General features: G+C 40.9%; 1 protein-coding gene across 2 annotated transcripts in view; it reads left to right on the forward strand.

The window, feature by feature from the left end:
• ESRP1 (epithelial splicing regulatory protein 1) overlaps positions 1-22565 on the forward strand; it is a 63753-nt gene that overhangs the window by 15044 nt on the left and 26144 nt on the right. For both annotated transcript variants that reach the window (XM_026659119.2, XM_026659115.1), the window contains exons 5-11: positions 9573-9671; positions 9761-9815; positions 12949-13059; positions 13171-13303; positions 13418-13460; positions 15827-16128; positions 18365-18583. In XM_026659119.2, coding sequence (XP_026514904.1) covers positions 9573-9671; positions 9761-9815; positions 12949-13059; positions 13171-13303; positions 13418-13460; positions 15827-16128; positions 18365-18583 — 962 coding nt within the window. The remainder of the gene's footprint in view (positions 1-9572; positions 9672-9760; positions 9816-12948; positions 13060-13170; positions 13304-13417; positions 13461-15826; positions 16129-18364; positions 18584-22565) is intronic.

Consider the following 22565-nt stretch of genomic DNA (forward strand, 5'->3'; position numbering starts at 1 on the left):
GGCGGGGAAGGGGCGGAGTTGGGGCTGGGGTGGGGAAATGGGCGTGGCCAGGGCCTGTGGAGGGTCCTCTTTTTTTTATTTAATAGATATGGTAACCCTAAACTAGACTAGGAATCCTATCTCTTCACTGTCTTCTCTCCTTCTCTAGTATGGAGATACAATGGCTAAAAAAGCTTTCAGAAACTGTTCTCAAGTAGCCAGTAACCCAGTTAAATATGGATCTTAAAATCTTTGCTGCATTATTCTCAGTCTGCACTGGAGACAATCCATAGCAACTGAAACTGACCTCCAGAAATGTCCTCTGGCTAGACTCTTCCTCCCACCTCCCTGGTGGCTAGTGTTGTCTCTTACTTCTGCACACATCCCTGTTTTGTAACTCAGAAGTAGAAAACACTTGGCTCCTCGAATGACACCACCAAAGGGAGCCTGCAAAGGCTGACTGGCCAGGAGGGATATGAATTTAAAATACTTTTCTCAGTTTTCAAAGCTAAAACAAATATTGGTGAGAAACAGTTGACTAGGTTACACTCCATATGTAAACACCTGTTGTACATGTACAGTGATTACTATTAAAGCTGGCATCTGCCACACAGTGACTTCTGAGATAGTACAGCCTAAATAAAAATAGGAAATAACTGCAGTTTTTTACATGACTATGTAGCAACAGTGCATAAAGTGGTTGTTGTTGTGTCAATGTTTTAACTGTGGAATCCAAAGCTTGAAAGTAGCTTCAGATGTCAGAACAGTGTAACTAACTTTTCCACTAAGGGAGATGTGCCTTATTTATCTCACTACCCTAAAACACGTGTGTAGATTTGTTACTATACAGTATCTCCTCCATTTATTAGGTTCTCCTACACAGTCCAGGAGTAGGGGGTAATGGTATCTTTTTACTACTGTTGTCTGCAAACATGCAAGGAACTTAGAAAACATAAGAAAACTCCCGGCTTCAAAGAGCTTACTTCATATAGCTTCAAAGTGTATCTATTGCAGCATCCTTGAACAATAAACTATTTGTGTTTTGTACAAAGCACTTGAAAGAGACTGCACTGGTGAGAGATGTTTTATGATCTCTCTGATGTACCTCTTTCCTCTATCTCTGGGTAGCAGAGATTCTGACCAATCACAGGAGGGTCAAATGTTCAGTGACCCAAATAGTATAGTACTGGCCAAGACACAAGGGCATTCTTGGTATTGGGAGAATTTGACCAGAAGATTTCCATGGCCATTGGCCTCTAAATGTCACTTAGACCCACTCTGAGCGGGGTTGGATGGCATGGTGCTTACATCTCTAGTGACTTCCTGAAGCTTAGTTTAGGACTATATGTATGCTGCATGCTGCTGTTATGTGCAGATATGCTGCACACCCCCTAGCATGGGTATAAATAGCAGTGTAGATGATGAGGCACTTAAGCAAATAGAGTAAAGACACATCAGAACCTTAGGGTATATATTCTACATGCCCAAGCAGTGCATCCCCATCTACACTACTGTTTTTAGCAGTATAGTGTCCCACTGCTGGAGCCTTCCCCACCACAGTGAATGGCTCTGGCAGGGGTGAGGCAGTGAGGAAAGGTTCCAGCAATTGGAAGCTGCTGGAGCCTTTCCCTGCTGTCCCCGCACCGGAGCCTTTCTCGAGTGCTGCATGTAGCTACACCACAGTGCAGGTGCAGCCCGCTTTTCACTGCCGCATGTAGTTACACATACCCTACATGCCACTGCCAGTGTAGACAAGGCCTATATTGTAGCTGCCATTGCTTCTACCACCAATGGAGCTTCAACAAAACACCATATTGTAGATCTCAGTTCTGAACTGGATAGACTAGTTAATTGAACACCTCTGTGAAAACATATAATTTCAGTGATTTGTTTTGTTTGTGGCTTTTTGTTGTCTTTCTGGTTCCAGATTATTTGACTGATTTGTAGGTCTGTTTACCTTGGTGACTTCTCATTGTAAACCTGTTCTGTTTATGTGAAATGGCTAAAATATTCACTGTCTCTTCTACGTGTGCTTAATTTGATTGGATAATGGATTTTGTTCTCATGGTAGGCTTTCTGTTTTTTGTTTGGTTGGTTGGTTCATGTGGCTTCTTAATTACTGTTATAGAGTGGCTTGTTTCATAGACTGCTAATTTTTGTCAGACTGGGATAGTATTTCTGTGTTCTTAAAATAGTGGTAGAAACTGGTAAAAATTTCTAGCAGATGATCGTTTCCTGATGTTGGGGAAAGCACTGTATAAGTGGCTTGCTTACTTATGACACCAATATCATTAATTGGTGGGCTGTAACGATGTGCAAAATATTTGCAGTAAACTATTAAGCTACTTCTCTGTTCGCATTACTGACTTAAACAGTCCCATTTCACTGGAAAAAAATTAGTACATTAGGCACTTTATTTCAAATATGAGTGAATTTTGTAGTAAAGGTAGGCAGACTCTGAATGAAAGGTAACTCAAACTTGAAATAGGCATTTAAGGGAAAAGCCAGACCTGCGGAGTATGAAGTCACTTGAAAGGAAACTTAAAAAATATTGCATACTCTCGCAGAATTTCTGCAGTCCCTCTGCTCTTAAAGCAACCAAGTATCTTCCATTTGGTAAGTGGAGAGGGCACAAGGTCTGAATCTAATGTGAAACAGTGGAACTTCGTGTAAGTCAAATTCTCTGTTGCCCTGTACCTTGTATGCTGACTGCAGAATAGGGAGGCAGTATGGGCTAATGGATAAATAACTTGCTTGGGCCTCAGGAGACCTGGCTTGTATTCCTGGTTCTGCCACTGGCCTGATGGGTGACATTGAGTAAGTCATTTTGCCTTTCTGTGCCTCAATTTCCCCATCTGTAAAATGGGGATAATTCTTCTTTGAGAGGAGATTTGACATCTGTGGAAGAAAAAAACTGTATAAGGGTGAAGTATTATTACTATATAAAATGCTACCAAATCAGAATGATACCTTTATGTATTCATTCTCACTAGTGTAAGTGACTGTACAAGGTGCAGGATCATGGACAATCTAGCCTTGTGTGTGAGAGACCTGTATTGCACATGTGTGTATTCATTGTCTCTTTTTGACTAACCATAAATAGCCCTCTTGCACAGAATGTTAAATAACAGTATGTTATGCTTGATCATGTATCTTGTGCAGGGGAAGCAACCTCTTGTAAAAAGAGTACAGAGTTATTAAACTGAATTAATAATTGGGTACCTTATTTTGCTTTTAGAGAGGGTTTATAATCAATTTCATCAGCTAAAACTACCTCAATCTATGGTAAGAAAGGGATTCCAGTTTCAAGAATTCCAGTCCATTCTGTGAAAGCACTCTGCTTTCTCCCCCCGCTCCTCCAGTGGAAATCATAAGTAGTTTTTTTATTTGTTTGTTTTAAAGACTGCTGGGATGCTAAGGAAGGGAAATAGTGCTCTAAAAGGTGTCCCCTCTAATTTAGGGAATTGAGGAAGAACTGATTCTACCTAACTAAGAATCTTCTCTCTCAGAGGTCTCCTCTGCTATCTTTATTATGGAATCAAGCAGTATTTTTACTGTTTGAGTTTGTGGCAAACCTTGTTTTCTTGGCATGACCTAACAGTGAAAGTAATGTGACAAGAAAATCAACTCTACAGAAAAGTCATTGGAGAAACAAGTACATTCCTGCTAAGAAAGGAGTTGTGGTTATTCAGGAAATTATGTTCAACTCATATGCAAATATACAGAAGGCCAGGGAGTGTTCATTTTGCACCTCTGTACCTCCCTAATTCACAGCATTTCTTGATTTACAGAACTTGCTAAGCCAGTTTTCACTGTTGTGAATGCCTTTAGGGTGGAATGAATAAAGCTTGCATGACTATTCCTAGATCAGTCTCCAGAAGACTCATCCTCCTTTCCCTCAAGATCAGGCGTGCAGAAGCCATTAAATGGCAAGTAAACAGAGGATATAATTGGAGCGAGAATAGCTGTCTTTCTTCTTTCTCGGCTTAGTGGGAGGCGGACTGTCTTAATGAGGAATATATATTGAAGGATAAACAGTCTAATACCCTGAAGAAAGTACTCCTGTTCTGTTACTGCTCTGTTGTGAATCTGTGTGTGTGTGTGTATGTATGTGTGTGTGTGTGTGTGTGTATGTGTGTATATATATATATAAAATACTTTTTTTTTTTAATGAAACGTAAATTGGAACATGCTGAACAGAATCTGGATAGTAAAGTGGCAAAAGTAGTCTCTCTCTATCAGGAAGGCTATAAAATGCTTTACATGGAACACAACTATAACTCAGCGCTCAGAAAGGTTTTCATCTTAACTTAATCCACTCACCCATGTAAGTTATCTATTATTCATATTTATTGTTGTGGTGCCTAGGGATCACCCAGGATTAGGGCCCCATAGTGCTAGTCAGTCTTTCTTTCATTTGGCTTAAAATGTTAGATGTCCAAGTCTAGATTGGTGATCCAATTAATTGGTGACAGGTGACATGGAATGGACAGCAGAGACTGCCAACTGAAATAATTTTCGGGTCCTGTGCACTATGGGAATGGAGGGGGCGGGGGCTGAGTGGAGTTGTGACCTTGTATGTGGAGTCAGTGCCACTCAGGTTTGGCCTGGCTGCCCCTCTCTCAAGGAGGGAGCAGCTGGGCCAAATTTGAGGGAGTGGTGGTGGGACCTAATGTGCAGAGTTGCAGCTCCTCTCATTTCTCCCCTCTCCCCCCCTCCCCCCAGTGATTGGTGAGCCCCCTGTGCTTGTGCCCAGAGAGAACATTGGGTAATCTGGGCCTGGGCAGATGTACCTCTAGAAGATGATTGTGTGAGAGACATTGGGGACGCATTTCATAGTTGGATGTCTGTTTCTGCAGTCATAGATAGGGTCTGTCACTGTTCATGGAGAAGGTTGGTACATCTGCCATATGATATGTGGGAGAGGTTCAAAGTGGACCATGTTTCTGTGGAAGTGAAAAGGGAGGTGTTTTGGGAGAGGGTTGTTTTTGTTTTTTGGGTCACTGGCATCCTTCCACCTTGCTTGCCATTAGTTTTTGGGGAAACCCTAAGTCTTCAGACTCTTGCACTGCAAGCCAAAAAGGTTTTCTGGAAGTTAAGTTGGAATCTCGGTATATTATTTAGGTCTTTGTGTATTGAAAGATCCTTGTTCCCTCAAATGTAATGGCTTTTCTGAAGAACTATCATGTTGAGACAATTTTGGGTGGGTGGATATGTGCCAGGATTGAAAGCCATGGGGGATAAGCTAAATGAAAAGGAAAGGGAATGGGAGGAGGGAGGCCATATGGGGCAAGTGTGGAGTGAGACTGAGGGCCTAAGGTAGAGTGACTGAAGTGACTCTCCCTCAAAGCTACAGAAGGAGTTGATGATACAGCTGAGAAGTAAAATTCAGGAGTTCTTGGCTCCCAGTCTTGTACTTGTACAATACAACACCTATCTTTTGCCTCTCACTCTAGTTGGAATATAAATGTACCTATGCTTGGGTTGTAAACACATCCTGTATCTACACAGGTATTATTCGTAGGATTTAATTATTCTGGACTTCTTTCCTTGGTTACACTTGCAAGTTATAGCGCTGTAAAGCCTCCCCCAGCGCTGTAACTCACTCCCCGTCCACACTGGCAGGGCACTTACAGCGCTGTATCTCCCTGGGTACACCGCTGCAGGTACTCCACATCTCCGAGAGGAATAACAGCTGCAGCAGAGTGGCTACGACTCACGGGTGTGAGTCTAAACCCTTGCAGCGCTGTACTAATCACCTTGTCAAGTGGCCAATCCTCTCCATTGTTGTGACCGGTTTCAAAGCTCATACCACAGAGAAAAGCAAACAGATTGCAGCTTGCGTTGAATGAGTGAATGAATGAGAAGGGGGCCGGGAGTTCGGAACTTGCAAAATAGAGAGCTGACATGCTCCAAAAAGCACTCTTTCTCCCCCCACACTCCCTGTCACAATCCACCCCACCCCCGTTTTGAAAAGCACGTTGCAGCCACATGAATGCTGGGATAGCTGCCCATAATGCACCGCTCCCAACACAGCTGCAAATGTTACAAGTGTGGCCACACCACTGCACTGGCAGCTGTCAGTGTGGACAGACTGCAGCGCTTTTCCCTACTCAGCTGCACGAAGACAGGTTTACCTCACAGCGCTGTACAGCTGCAAGTGTAGCCAAGGCCCGCAGTGAGAAGTCTTAAAACTTCCTTTAAACATCCTCTTCCTCTTCTCTACTATGGAAATAGACTATTTCTGTGTAACAGTCTGAGAGAAACTAGCCAAATTCACAACATGAAATTATACTTTTTGACTTATTCTTTATTTAAAAAAAAATTATCGTTTACAAAGTCTTCCCCTCAAAACATTAAAAAACTTTTTCTAAAGTAAAAGAAAACAATGCTTGGAAATCACTGCTACATGCAAACAGTCATCCACGCTTTGCTGGCTACATCAGAATCTGTTTTTATCCAGAGCAAGTTTTTGTTTTTGTTTTGTTTCTTATCTGCACAGTGATCCATTTCTCTCTTACCCAGGGTTGTAAAAAAACTGCTCTCAGGTAAGAAGCAGCAAAAATGAGAGCGATCCCAATTACTCCCACTAGTGTTGACCACCTTTTTCTCTCAACTCCTGTTAATACAAATAAAATGCGTAATTTAGCTAAACTAATTCCTTGTGTCTCAACGCTTGGTGACAAAGGCTGTGTTGGCATTTGGAATATTTCCTAAAACAATGTTTTTCAACTAAAAAAGCCACTTTTGATTTTTTTTTTTTTCCCCCCCCCCCCCCCCCTTTCTTACATTTTTACTCTCCCCCAGTCTGTGGGGGTGGGAGGGGGCGGCTTGCTTTGTTCACACTTTAAGTGGAAAGAATTCGTGATTTTTTTTTTTTCTTTCTCTGTTTGAGGAGGGGTGGTAGTATAGATAGGAAACAATCCTGAAGTTAGGCCTAGTACTACTAGGTAACGGTATGTGGCATGAAGTGAGGTGAGGAATTCTACAATAAAGAAATATTGGCGATAACTCTCTTAAACTGATTTAAAAAAAAAAAAAAGCCTTCCCCAAATAATATAATAAATTGGACACTTGGATAGAAAAAAGTCTAGAAAAATATGTTGAATAGAGCTAGCTTGAAAAAAGTGAGTATATTCAATGAGAATATTAGTTAAAAATTTAATGAAAAATACTCTTCATGAGTGTGGGTTTTTTATATTTCTATTTTAACAAATTTCAGTTTCTTTCAAGTTGTAGTGGTCAAGGCCTCGCTTAATCAGAGCCATAACTTCAACTGATGTGGAGATATTGAAATGTCTTGTATATTGTTTTGTATCGCTGATTGTAAATCAGACTATGGACAAGCAACAAAAAACACTCTTAATAGAGTTAAGCCCTGCATTTCTGTGCCAGCTCCACAGCACTTCCTAAGGGATTGTCTTCACTGCAGAGTTCACTCGAGTTGTAACCTGAGTGTTGTCCCTTACTCAAGTCCCATCTGCACACACAAACCCTTAATGCAAGTGTGGTGATACAGTTAACTCGAGTGGCTGACCCACCAGGAGGTGTAAGCTAAAGCCTGAGTGAGCATAACTCAATCAACAAGGAGTCTGGTGGCACCTTAAAGACTAACAGATTTATTTGGGCATAAGCTTTCGTGAGTAAAAACCTCACTTCTTCGGATGCATACCCCCTGATACATAACTCAATTGCTAACGCAATCACTCTGCAGCTGAAGTGTTATTTGCAGACTTTCTGTCTGGGAATGTGGTGATCCTACACAAACAAAGGTATTGATGCTAACAGAAGCTTTTTTGAAAAAAGTTTTTTCCATTAATATAGCTGCACCTACACCTGCGATTATATCAGCATAGCTATGTCATTTAGGGCTGTTTTTTACTTTTTGTTTTTGTTTCACATTCCTGACGTATGTAAGTGTAGACCTACCTGCCTCTTACCGGAGATAAGCTAATTTGAGAGGCATTCACTTGAGTTAATTCTGCAGTGAAGACATAGCCTAATCCGTTTCTGGTACCTCTCTTGAATGTCTGTTCCTTCCTTTAGATCAGTGGCTCTCAACTCTCCAGACTGCTGTACCTCTTTCAGGAGTCTGATTTCTCTTGCGTACTCCTAAGTTACACCTCACTTAAAAACTACTTGCTCACAAAATCAGACCTAAAAATACAAAAGTGTGTCAGCACGCTATTACTGAAAAATTGCTTACTTTCTCATTTTAAGATATAATTATAAATAATTGGAATATAAATATTGTACTTACATTTCAGTGCATAGCATATAGAGCAGTATAAACAAGTAATTGTATGAAATTTTAGTTTGTACTGACTTTGCTAGTGCTTTTTATGTAGCCTGTTGTAAAACCAGACAAATAACTAGATGAGTTTGATGTACCCCCTGGAAGACTTCTGTGTAACCCCAGGGGTACCCCTGGTTGAGAACCACTGCTTTAGATAAGAGATACATTTTTCCTGTATCCTATAAAGCTAAAAATATGGAAGAATTTCCTAAAGAGCTTTACATAAAGCATCATAACTAGCTTTCAAAAGTGGGACTGAAGCAAGACCACCTTTCCCCAACTCTTTCTAAAAATCCTTACCCAACAGGATGAAATTTGATCCATTTTAAAGAACTTTGGAGTCTGATGTAATGAAGAAAAATAACATAGTAAGTACAATTGAAATGACCATGTGAACATGGTGGTATTTGCCACTCAAACTTAAACCAGTCTCCGAAGACGGAAAGGTAGCTAGTAAATCCACTAGATATCAATCCAAAACAAACCATTTCTGCTAGTTCCTCCCATCCAGAGGGTTTATCTTCACCTTTCCCTTTGACTTCTTTCCAAATGGAAGAAGGAGTTAGGGTAGTCAGTGTTTTACCAGGATGATGTGCCATTAACAATTAGCCTTGCTATACTTCAGTATTGGGTTAGCAATCTTTTTTTTTTTTTTTTTTAATTTATTTATTTTATTTAATTTTGTGCAAGTAGGTAAAATTGGAGAAGGTGCCATTTCTAAAGTTTCTGAATTGTATCCAAGTAGGAAGTGATATGCTAGTTCCAAGGAGTGGAGCAAATTGTGAGAGGTGCCATGTAATCTATATTAGGAAGTACTAAGCAACCTCTTTTAGTTTTTATGAGCTTCTAGTCATTGTTTTAATTTGCCTTTTCCCTTCCCACAGAAAGAAAGGTTTTAATCCATGTGGAGCATTTATGGTGGGGGTACAATTACTATGGTGAGATTTAAGAGATGACTCCAATCTATTCTGAATGCAAGAAGGTCTTTGACTTTCATTACATTCTGTCAAATAACTTACACTTTTTGTGGAAGCCCTTTTAGCATCTCTGCTGTGCTGTCACCAAATGCTTCCTAAAATGACCTTGTATTCTGGTAGGTGACAGTGGTTGGGGGAGGGTGTTTGAACTGTGAAGATAACTAAATCATGAACAAGAACACAAGATTTACTATTTTAAGTGTAAATTGACTGTCAGGGATACCATGGAAAGCTTGTTGGTCCATGTACGGGGTGGGGAATTCTCTGTTCAATTATAATTTCATTTACTCAATGACTGTTGACTTAACTTTAATTTACAGATTTAAATCTTGAAAAGAGCAGTCCAGCATGGCGTTTTGGAGCATCTCAAGTGGAAGATATGGGCAATATTATTTTAACACTAATTTCTGAAGTATACAGTAAGCAACAGTAGTAAACTTGGGTTTAGCTTTTTACTTTATTTCTCCAGAATGTTGGGGAGAGAAATAATTTCTGCCGTGTTTTGTAGATCACAGATTTGCAGATCCAGAAAGAGTGAACTATAAATTTGAAAGTGGTACCTGGTAAGTGGAGTGAGTGTGTGTGGGTGTTTTTACAGCTAAGGCATAAGTACAAAACCTGACCTACACTTAAAATTTCTGTACTTGGCTACACTTGCAAGTGGTCTTTGTATTTTTTAATGTGTCTTCTATTTTGCTGGGAAGCTGCTTTTAAAAAAAAAAATTAATAGGTTGCTTAACTGAGATGAGGGGTTGTAAAACAGAACTATATGCTGAGTATCCTATGCTGGACTTGCACGGTATTGGTTAAGAGCTGCTACTATCTCCAGAATTGTGGTGTTAATTATCACTGATGATGGTGAACACACTATCCTATTAAACAAAGATAGATAAGTTCTTGTTAATAACCCTATTGACTTTGGCTTTGTTTCAAGTGATAGGGGAAAAAATATTTGCTCAATGTAACAATGGCATGCAAATGTATCTTCATGTGTCCAAGACAGTATGAAAAGCAATGTAGAATTTTTCTAATAAATTATAAATATTAGTGTCTTTTTAAATATGTTTAGTAATGACAACACAGTTTATGCAATTGCAATGGTACCAATTATGATGCAAACTTCTTAATCTCACTCATCTCTTTTTAGCATATAAGATTCTTCTCAATGGTATTGCTAAATGCTTTCTAAGCAGTGCCTGCAACAGAGATTAGTGTCAGAATTGGTCTTAGTTAGAATCTTCATGAATGATCTCGAAGAAGGAGTAAACAGTGTGGTCATAATAATCACAGATGCTACTGGTATTTGCAGCTCTTTCTAGCTCAGTAAAGCAAGGGAAATACTATGATCTAAAAAGATCATAAATATTGGCAGAAAATAATGAGATTCATCCGGTAAAATCTATTTAATAGGAGGGAGAAATCTGGACTGTAACAATGAAATCTGGGAATGAGAGTGGGCAGCAAGTTAGATAGGAGTTTGCAATGGAATACAAGAGTGAAAGAACAACGAAGAGTCCGGTGGCATCTTAAAGACTAACAGATTTATTTGGGCATAAGCTTTAATGGGTAAAAAACCCACTTCTTGCATCTAAAGAAGTGGGTTTTTACCCACGAAAGCTTATGCCCAAATAAATCTGTTAGTCTTTAAGGTGCCACCGGACTCCTTGTTGTTTTTTGTGGATACAGACTAACATGGCTACCCCCTGATGCTTGAAGAGTGAAAGAGTTAATGCAATGTTGAGCAATCTGTATAGAGGCATATTCTTAGAAGGGTTAACATTTTGTATTCTGAAATATCAGAAACTTTGTGCTCTCCCTATAGACTCCTGCTCATCTTTTAGTCTGTAAGATGGAATTTCCTCTGTACGCGTCAACTTTAAATGAGTCCAGTAAATGGCTGAAATGGACTCCACAGATCAAAACAGTCTATTCACAAAATCAAAATTCTACCTATTTGAGAGTCTATAAAATGCGTCTGCCTTGATTGCTGCTGTGTAACACTTGACTCAAATAATTGCTTGGATGTGATGCACAGGATGTTACTCACTAACACGAGCTTTATTGCTGGGTCCCAGTCACCTGACATGGGCCAGGGTTTCAAAAAGTTAATTTAACACCCTGTTGCATGATTCAGATGAGTATCCTCTTAACTCAATAGATACCAGAGTTATTGACTTGCAGCTGTAACTTCTATAGGATCATCTTCCTATAAATATGTATGTTCTTTACATCAGGGGGAGGTGGGGTGAGAGAAAGAAGAGTGACCATGTTCAGGAGGCTAATTTCCCATAATGAAACATCTCATCCAAAGCTAAGCTACATGATGCAATTCCCAAGCTAGCAGCACAACTGTCCATGACTCCTCCAGGAAGCTAAATAAGAGCCATGGCAACTGGATTTTTTTTGTCATATCCAGTCAATTATGCAGAGCACAATTGATGGACTTTATATTCTGTACATTCACTGCTGTAGAATTTGCTGCAAAATCAGCCCTTTGCTGCAGAACTGTGCTCTAGTAAAATAAACTTTCTTTTAACTGTACTTTCTAGTCGTTTTGATTATGAGCCAAACTTCCCAACATGAACAGCATGTAAACAATGCAGTGCTGCCTGCCTTAAAGGTGGGAGGACAAGTAAATCTCTAGCCTTAATGCAAAGGAAGCCTTAAAAAGGTAAAGAAATGGAAGCCAGTTGGTAGGGCTGAAAGTCCATCACTGACTTATTTCCTGAAAGTCACGTTGATCACATAACCTTAGATTGGCTTTTGCATCTTGTTTTTTGGGGGGGCCTTTGAGGAGGAAAAAGAGATGATGCTCTTGACCAATTTATAGCTGCCCTGGGTGTTGTAGACTCCCTGCTGATTGCTATCCAGCTGTCTGGGGCTGGGTCAGTCGTGTGCTGAGCCACCATTGTGACCTCTAGCCACAACATGGGGTGTGGTTGAACAACATGTGAGCTAGCATGATAGTGGCCTGAGCATGGGACTTGAATTCTAAGCTCTTTGGGCAGGAACTGTCTTTGTTCGGTTTGTACAGTGCTGAGCTCAGTGGGGTCCTGGCTCATGACAAGGGCCCCCAGGCACTACCACAATATAAATAATAATCCCCATGCAGACACTAACTTCCTCTGTGGTCCTGAACAAGTGGGATATCCTCTGTTTTAATTTTCTCATCTTTTCCCATTTTTCAGTACTTCTGCAGTGGACGGTGTGATTTAATTTGTTAGCTCGGGTAGAGAACAGCATAAAAGCAAAGCATTGGGCTGGGGAGCACCTGGAAAAAACACATACAACTGTAATGGAGATGAGACACTGGGGAGCAAAAGAGACAGACCAAGAGGGGGAAGTGGGAAAGAGACTGCTTAATTAGTCCATGTGTTCTGTGTTTCTGCCAACAAAGAATAGGTGTAAATGTGAAAGAATGAGAGGAAAAGGGGGTGGGGGGGGGAAGAGTAGAGAATAGTAAACCGAAATGAGGGGAAATGGCACTGGGATGGATGGAATGAGACAGATAAGGGAAAACACGCTTATGACTCTTAAATTTGCAATCTTCCCAACTGTGTGAACAACCTCAGTCCTTGTTTGATAAAAGTTGAACATGAGTTTAAGCTTCTGAATAAATTACAGTTCTGCTTGCCGTCTGTGTGGTAGATATTGAGGATGGGCAAACTTCAGCATGTGTTTGTGCTTTATCTGAAGCAGCAAGATGGAACTTGTAGACGATAATACCATAATCAGAGCAAGAGGCTTACCGTGGCAGTCATCTGACCAGGACATCGCAAGATTCTTCAAAGGCCTAAATATTGCCAAGTTAGTTACCAGCAATATATACGTTTATGGCTTTGCAAGACGGAAATGGTGCTTGCTCTGCTTCAGTGATTCACTCTTGTGTCTCCTTTTTCCTTGCCTTGACTCTTTAAGGGGAGGTGCTGCACTTTGTCTCAATGTACAAGGAAGGAGGAATGGGGAAGCTCTCGTCAGGTTTGTAAGTGAAGAGCATAGAGAGTTAGCACTACAAAGACACAAGCACCACATGGGGAATCGGTACATTGAGGTATGCTGCAGCAATGGTTGTTTTTCTTTTTTTTTCTTTTTTTTTTTTTAATTTCTTTGATAGGACTACAAATACCATGCCACATATAACTGATTTTTCCCCTTCTTTCCCTAGGTGTACAAGGCAACAGGTGAAGATTTCCTTAAAATTGCAGGAGGTAATCCACTTTTTCTTTTGTGGGTGGAGATGGGATTCAGTTCCAATAAACACCTGTAACTTAGTTTCAAATTATAAAGTGCTTCTATTGAATGTGATCTCTGAATTGGCTCATAGAATGCATAGGTAGTTGTGCTGAGATTGCTCCCTACTCTGCTGATCATTACTGTCTTACAATTTATGCTGTTCTTTCCCTCACCCCCACCTTTATTGTGATTCATCAATATGCATAAAAACTGTAAGGTCTCTGGTGCAGGGACTGTCTTCATTCTGTGTATACAGTGCTTGGCAATGGGGCTCTGATCCCCGAGGAGCTACTGTGACATAAATAAATTCAATATGTTCTCTTCCTTTCAAGGAGTCAGTCAATTAAGGATCTTACCAGACTTGTTCCTGAATTTCATTTGCTACATAATTTTCCTGGTGCCATGGCTTCCATGTAATCAATTATAGAAAAACATAACCTGGATTCTTTCAGAACAGTGATGTAACTCTGTTCTATTTGTTCTCTATTGTTGTATACAAATCTCTGTGTGAAAGCAAATGAGTTTCAAAATATAAATGCTAACTATTAGGGATGGGTGAAACTGGTTTTTATTAAACAACTCAAACTTTTCCTGTATCCTAAAATGATCTTCCTTCCAAGGGAAAGTTGATCACCAAACACTGGAAGGGTGCAAAAGTGTTTTGTAAACCCTCACACCATCTTCTCTCTCAACTCCTCTCTCTCCCAACTGGTCTTAGCCAAGGGGGTTGGATAAGGCTCAACAAGCTGCCACCCACATCTCTGTTGTTGGGTCTCATTCTCAGGTGCCAGACAGGCTTGGTATAGGAATGACCTGCTTCCCTGTTCTCTGCAGGCTGCAGTAACCTAGTACTTAGAAGCAGCAGATACCAATACTCAAACTTTTTAAAGGCTCCCTAGAAGGGGAATGTGTGGCTGAGAGGGTTGGTAATGGAGTGTAGTGGTGCCTTTGACTTCTAGGGGTATGGCTAAACTAGAAGAGGTATGTGTGTCTCTTCTAAAGTTTGGCTTTAAACATCTTTCTCCTCCCTTTTTTAATCCTGGTCTAGACATAAAGTAGGTCACTAGATGGACCCAATTTACAATCTGTTTCCTGATAGACTCTAGTGTCCATTTTCTGGAAAACAGCCACTGTTGGCAACTCCAGTAGAGACAAAGGACTGAGTAGGCATGAAAACTGACTCACCTGAACCTTGGTGATGGTCCCTGGGAGGCAGTGCAGATACACTTGTGCTGCTGCTGGATTTGCACTTCTATGGCTATAGAACTAGGTTGAACTTGGGTCTACATGGTGGTCAGTCTGGCATATCTTAAACACATAGGCACAGACATCCCTAAAATTGGATATGTCAGTGGTTTGCCCAGTGGCCCTCTTCTCCCCAATCCTAGAGGTAGAGGATGGGATTTTCAAAGGCACCTAAACACTATGGACTCTCAGTGGGGCTTGTGATCCTTAGTTACTTAGGTACTTACGAAAACTCCACCCACAAAGTGTTTGTTTTTAATATGATTGACGAGCAATGGCAAACAGATGGATCTTGCATTTCACCCTGTGAAGATAAGGTTTGTGGCTCTCTGTCCGTGCAGCAAAGTATCATACCAGCTATTCTGAGGTTGACTGGGGGGTGTTGTACAATCTATGACTTGCTTATTTCATAGCTCACTCTGGAGAGCTGACGTGTCTTGGGAAGAGAGAACCAAGTTTTGGGATAAGAATACAAACTGACATCCTCTCAACTGGCTGTAGATAGGATGCCTTGGATCACTTTACTGATTTTACTGTGGTATTACATTGGAAATGTAAGCAATGCTGATAGACTCCCATCTAGTTCCTGAAGGCAAAACTGGCAAGCTTCTAAAGGTGACAATTGTATTAAGGTGGAGCCAAACTCCTGAACCTTCCTAAATGCACTTTTTTGCTGGTAGTTCCCAGGCCATTGTCTGGGGTAGTTTGGTGTCTGAAACAACATTTCAGAAATATGTATTTAAAAGTAAGGCTTGGAATTCACCAGAAAAGCTATTCCAGCAGCACCTGTGCTACTATGTGAGAGACTAGTGTTTGCTGACTGGGCATAGACTCAATGTTGTAAATGCAGTCTACTTTTCCCCTTGGGTGAGGGTGAATCTCTCATTTAAGCAATCAAAGGAGCAGCATTCTAGGCTTCAAAGGGAGGCGTGTCCCATATGATGACACTTCTGGCTTTCCAGGTGGCTTTTGAGTGGGGAGAAACAATGTGAATTTCAGTTCTATACCCTAGGTGCAAACAATCCATACAGAGAGGGAGTTGCTGTCTTTTACGTGTCTGTGGTGTCTCAACTTGGATTTTGTTGTTTTGTTAAAGGTACTTCCAATGAAGCAGCTCAGTTTTTATCAAAAGAAAACCAGGTGATTGTCCGGATGCGAGGTCTTCCTTTCAATGCAACGACAGAAGAAGTGCTGACGTTCTTTGGCCAGCACTGCCCAGTAACAGGAGGAAAGGAAGGAATCCTGTTTGTCACATACCCTGACAACAGGCCAACGGGAGATGCCTTTGTGTTGTTTGCTTGTGAGGAATATGCACAAAATGCACTAAAAAAACATAAGGACTTGCTGGGTAAAAGGTACATTGAACTCTTCAGGAGCACGGCAGCAGAGGTTCAGCAGGTAGGGTGAAAGCTTCCAAATATCTTGGGCTCTTCTATCAAAGAACCAGTCAGGAGGACACAGTGGTTGGCGTGTGGTTGAGGTCTTGAGGAATTGCTTTGTATCTTGTTGTGGGAGGAGAATTGTTTGACCTCAAAGTGTGGACAAGGTCAGAAAATGTACCTTGTGAAGCCTTTCATAATCAAGAGTTCTGATCCCTGTTTGTATGCATAGTCAATCTGCTCACTCTAGTGACTGTGTTTTTATTTAAACTGCCTTTCCCCCCCCCCCCCCTCCTGCTAGCTATGCAGGTGGCATAATTAAGAGACTATCAACAGGACCACTTACTAAGTTCTGACCAGTCATACCTGGGCAAGACTATTGCACATGCAGGGTTTGCACAGGCCCAGTGGAAGGCCTCATTTGGCTTGCAGAACCTTTACTGGAGGAGATGCAGTTGGCGGCACTCAGGCTGATTTCAGGGGGCTGGCAATTACAAGAACAACTTCTAAATTAAGTACACTTGATCTGGAATCATTGGGACACACAAGTAGAGCTTCACAATCCCACTTTTCATCTCTTGAGTTGACCTGCATTTGAAGACCACTAGGTGTCTAATGAATCATGTAAAGTATCATCAGAAGGCTGAGATCCTCCGCTTTCCAGTGGTATATAACATTAATTAGTAATCCTGGGAAATTTAACCTGGAGTTGACTAAATTCTAGAAAACAAACCACCACCAACCAAAAAAAAACCCCTTGTTTTCTGAGTTCAAATTTTCCATCTTAGTTGCTTAACGTTAACTTCTGTCTAATGATGACTCTCTGGTTAGAGGCCTGGTCACTGTAACTTATTGCAAGTTGCGTGGTTCAGTTTGGCTGCATAGCAGCACGTATTTGTTTCGGCTGCTACCATGCTGCCTAAGGTATTAGTGCATTCTAGGAAAATCTGGACAACTGTCCTTGGCAGAGCAATCCCTAAAGTAAAAGAAGGAATATTGTGCTTTCTGTTACCAAAAGTGGTGAGATTCAGCTCCCCATCCTGTCCCTGGTTGGGGTAAAAGTAGTCCCACACAGCTCTCCCTCTTTATCTTATACTGTGAGAGCTCTCTCTCTGTTTCGGTCTGCTTTAATCTCTTCAGCAAGACAGATTGTGAGGACAACAGTAGAAGGGGGCAATGCATTTTGGGATATCTTGCCACATAAAGACCTGCAAGGAAATAGGATCAGTTAAACCAGTTACAGAAACTGAGAGTCCTCTCCATGCTGCAAACAGTATGTTGAACTGGCTACCAGCAGTCAATCATGTGCCAGTCTTGGTCAAGGAGACTTGTTACACTTCCTACCACTGCACTAGCACACATGCTGCTCAACTGATTGGTATTAACAGTGGAAATGCTAGTGTAGCCTGACCCTTGTCATTTCTGGCATCTTGTCACACACACAAGTTTTGAGCTAACCTGGATTTTTCATAGATCTGGAGTTTGACTCTTTCTATAGAGCCTTATCTGTTTGCATTGACAAAAACATGCATAATATTGCTATATGCATAGAAGTTTTACATAGATGTGATCAAAGGAAATGATTGAATATTCACATAACTGTTAGGCAGAGCTCTTACTGTTTAAACTAGAAACAATAAATCTAAAATGTAACATGATCTTTTTGGCCAAATATAATTACTTTTAGCTGACAGATGGTGTTGCTACGTGGGCTACTTCAGTCATTAAAATAACTAAATGGTGGCTTACACTGTACCGTAGCACATGAAACAAAAATCTTCTTCTAGTTTCAGGACTCTTCTCTTCCTCTACCTTGACAGTGTAGTCTTGTGTCCTGGTTAACAGCTGCCGCTTTTGTCATCTAGGTTGGATGCCTTTTATTGGAAAAAACTCTTCTATGACCATATAAAGTGCTTTGGGATCCTACAGGATGAAAAGTATTATGTAAATGTAATATACATAATTAGTAAGTTGCTGCTCTGATACATCTTCTAGTATGGAGCACTGCAACTTGCAGTCTGATCAAAAAGAAACCAAGATGACATTTTCAAATAAAGCCACCCAAAGACTTCAGACTTATTCAGAACTTATTAATTCAAGCTGTATTTTTATCCTTGATTAAAAGCCTAGTGCTTAGATGACTTACCTTCTAAGTATTGCACAAGTTGACTATAATTTACAAAAATTCTATCTACATTCAGTTCAGTAGAACAAGCTTGAGGTCTCACCATTTCTTTGTTTCTGGTTTTGTGCAGGTGCTGAACAGATACTCTTCTACACCTCTCGTTCCCCTTGCAGCACCGCCTATCCTTCCCGTGTTACCTCAGCAATTCATGCCTCCAACCAATGTCAGAGACTGCATACGTCTGCGTGGTCTTCCCTATGCTGCCATTATAGAGGACATCTTGGAATTCTTGGGGGAGTTTTCTGCAGATATTCGGACCCATGGGGTTCACATGGTATTAAATCACCAGGTAGGTAGACAACAGGAGAATGCAAGTCATGGTTGCCAGTGTGCTACCCACCACATGATCCCCTGGGTTGATTACTAGTGGAATAGTAGGAAAGCAGCCTTGATAAAGCCCCTAAATGCACAAAGGGGAGACAGCTACTGATTCTGTCCTCCAGGAGTGTAATGGAAATAATCAATAGTCTTTCACAGAACCTAGCTGCTTCAAGGCATTATATTTTTTAATACTGGACCCAGTGTAGCAAACAAATTGCTAACAGGATCAACTGAAAACTTGGTATGGTTATCCGTAAATGTATGTAGAATTATTTCCATTGTCTGTAAATAGGTAACTCATGTTGCACATGGGGGTTTTGAAAGCAGGATGTGTTGGGCTCTATATGGTGAAACATACAATATCACACCTAAAAAGATTAAAAAACATTTCCTCTCTTTTTTTCTTGATGATAGTAGATGAGGTAGTGGGGGTGAGGAATCTGTTTTTGTGGGGTTGTGATTAAAAAACAAACCAACAACAAAAACCTTTTAGACTCTCCAGCCAAAAAGTCTTGTCTATAGTTTGTTTGACTAATGGTAGGGGTTTCTTTTGTGGGGGTGTTTTTTGTGGGGGTTTTAATTTTGTTTTGTTTTGGGGTTTTTTTTGGGTGCCCAACTTAAAAAGCCTTTAAAAGGGACTCATTAAGAGGATGGGTATTCAGCATTTTCTGAAACCAGTCCTTTTTAAGGCTTCTTAAATTGGGCACCAAAAATCATTAGAGCCAGGGGACAAGGGTTGTAAGAGAGTCTCTGCCTCATTTTAATATGGCCCAATACATTAATTTCAAAGACTTAGTTACTTGAATGTGATGCAGAAAATGTCAAGTAAATTCAAAGATTTTAATAATGTGTTTTATGTCCAGAAGATAGAGACACTACATTAATTAATCTCTCACAACCTACCAAAATCTCTTTTTAAGAGGATTATAAAGGCAAAAACAACAAGGAGTCTGGTGGCACCTTAAAGACTAACAGATTTATTTGGGCATAAGCTTTCGTGGGTAAAAACCTCACTTCTTCGGATGCATAGAGTGAAAGTTACAGATGCAGGCATTATACACTGGTTCTCCACTTGCGAAGTAACTCCCTGCTCTCCATGTGTCAGTATATAATGCCTGCATCTGTAACTTTCACTCTATGCATCTGAAGAAGTGAGGTTTTTACCCACGAAAGCTTATGCCCAAATAAATCTGTTAGTCTTTAAGGTGCCACCAGACTCCTTGTTGTTTTTGTAGATACAGACTAACACAGCTACCCCCTGATACTTGACACCATATAAAGGCAAGTTGATGTTTGTAACTTAGTGAAAAAGCATAACTGTCACACACTTATTTAACATCTGTTACGGGGCACACACAAAGGGACAAGCAGGTGTGTTGCTATTTATTTGGTGATTTTGTTATATAGGGTAAACAATGTGATGCTCTCTAGGCTTGGAAGAATTAATTTGTTTTTTTAGTTTAGATGGATAATGTCAATGTTCATTTTTAAGCATTATTTTTATCTATTTAAATTTTCACAGTTGTGGGAAATTATGGGTGGGGTCAGAAGTTCAGAGGGTATCAGGTAATTAATGATAGTCAATATTGAGATTCAAAAACTTAAAGCTTTATAACTGCTAAAACACAATTATCAATATCACAGGTCAAAACATATTAAGTAAATATCCCTAAATCAAATGTTAAATTCTCAAGCAGCATTTTTCTTAATTTGCTGGTCTATAAATTTCTATCATTATGATAGAAATATTTTTGGTCGGTTTGTATGTGTATGGTGAAATAAACATTTACCAGTAAAAATCTAATGCTTCCAAGCCTACCTATATAACTGGATTTCTGAAAAAAATATTGCCTCTCTTTCCTGGGATTACAGATTAAACTGTTCCATTTACCCAACCAAAATATACAAACTGATACTTAATTTCATTCTTATACTTCACAGATCTTTAATCTCGTATCAAAATCCTTAGAAACCTGATAGCTGACCACTCTGAACTAGCAATCTCTTAAACTAGCAATTGTCCCTCAGGGAGGGCTAGTTCCCATTCTCCCATAGCTTGTGATATGGGTATGGTTAAAATTTTGCCACGGTTGCTTTTAGTAAAAGTCACGAACGGATCGTGGACAATAAACAGAAATTCATGGAAGCCCACAGTGCCGCCCAGAGGATTCAGGGGGCCTGGGGCAAAGCAATTTCGGGGGCCCCTTCCATTAAAAAAAAAAGTTGCAATACTATAGAATACTATATTCTCGTGGGGGCCCCTGTGGGGCTTGGGGCAGATTGCCCCACTTGCCCCCCGGGCGGCCCTGGAAGCCCATGACCTCTCTGACTTTTACTAAAAAAATGAGGGGGGACTGATTTGGGCGGGAGGGGTGTGTGTGTGTGTGTGTGTGTGTGTGTGTGTACCTGAGCCCTGCTGTGGGAGGTGGGGAGGGTTTAGTACTCACTGCCCCAGTGGCTGATAGCTCCATGGCTCGAGCTTGAGAGTTCCAGGTCCCCCCTGTCACCTGCAGCGGCTTGACACTTCGGGAGCCAGCGGCTCTGCACTCTGGGGGCCCCAGCCGCAGGGCTGAAGCGGAAAATGTCACGGAGGTCTCTGAAAGTCACAGAATCCATGACATAATTTATCCTTAGAGATGGGGTTAATGACCTTTTGACTTAATCCGTGAAGGCCTGGTTTACTCTAGACAATTAAGTCAATTTAAATCCACGCTCTCTGAGCAGCATAGTTAAGCCAACCTAACCACCCATTGTTGACCGTTCTAGGTTAACAGAACAATTCTTCTGTTGGCCTACCTACCACTTTTCAGGAAGGTGGGTTATCTACACTGATGGGACAACCCCTCCCATTGGTGTAGGTAGTGTCTGTCTATGCTGAAGTGCTGCAGTGGCACAGTTGTGCCGCTGTAGCATTTCAAGTGCAGATAAACCCTAAGTAAAGAACAGATATTAGACAACATGACTTTTATCTGAAGCTTGTTCCTTCAATCTGTCTCACGTGTTCAAACTGTCTTGTAAATTACTCTGGACATGAACCATAATCTGTTATGATGACACCACATACACTATCCATGCTCAAATTATCTTGGACTGACGTTTTGCCTTACTTGTCCCATTCTCTTTGGCTTTCTTCCTGGTCTGTGAAACTCTTAAAGCGCACTAAACTTGGTGCTCTACTAACAGAAGAAGACAGTCCTTGCACCAAGGCTCTTATAGTCCACTTCAGACACTGACAGTACAGTCTAGATATGCGAGACACACGTTCCAAACTTGAACCACTCGCTCTGTGGTGAGTGGCATCACAAAAGTGTAAGGTTTTTAAGGAAGGATGTAATTGTGCAAATGGCAGCCATCTTTTCAGTGACTGAAACCTGGGTCTTTTATCACTCCAGTACAGACCTCTACCACTTGGGCTCAAGGATTAACTAAATTGGCTGGACTGCCAATTCCAAGACTAATTTTTAAATGTCCAGAGATGGTCCAGGAATAAATTAAAAGCATAATTTGTCAACACAGCTTGAGTGCCTGTGTGGGGAAAATGTTGGTGAAGAGATCTGCTGTCTTGCCATCTGTTGCTCTCCTTGTGTCCAACGCAGCATGTAGTGGTAGACAGGAATCCTGCCACAACTGCCGTGTGGGAGCAGATCTCCTACTCCATTGTAAGGATTTGTCTGTACATCATCTATTCAGGAATACTCCAGCTTTAGACAAGAGCTTGAGTGAGCTTAGCTGCCTTAGTGACCCCCTCTGTGGGGGAAAGAGAAAGTTCTTTATTGCAGTACAGCCTGTGGTTATGACCATGGTCCATCTCCACTCTTCCTACATATGGCAGAGATAAGCTCTGCGTAGGGCCTGAATTCCCTCCTGTTCAACCTCCCCAAATCCTAACCCCTGCATAACTGAGCTGCACCAGTTCATTACATGTTGGGCTGGCTACACCTGGTTGGCAT

This window comes from Terrapene carolina, unplaced genomic scaffold (assembly GCF_002925995.2).
Source record: "Terrapene carolina triunguis isolate 2854851 unplaced genomic scaffold, T_m_triunguis-2.0 Scaffold58, whole genome shotgun sequence".
Taxonomy (NCBI): domain Eukaryota; kingdom Metazoa; phylum Chordata; order Testudines; family Emydidae; genus Terrapene; species Terrapene triunguis.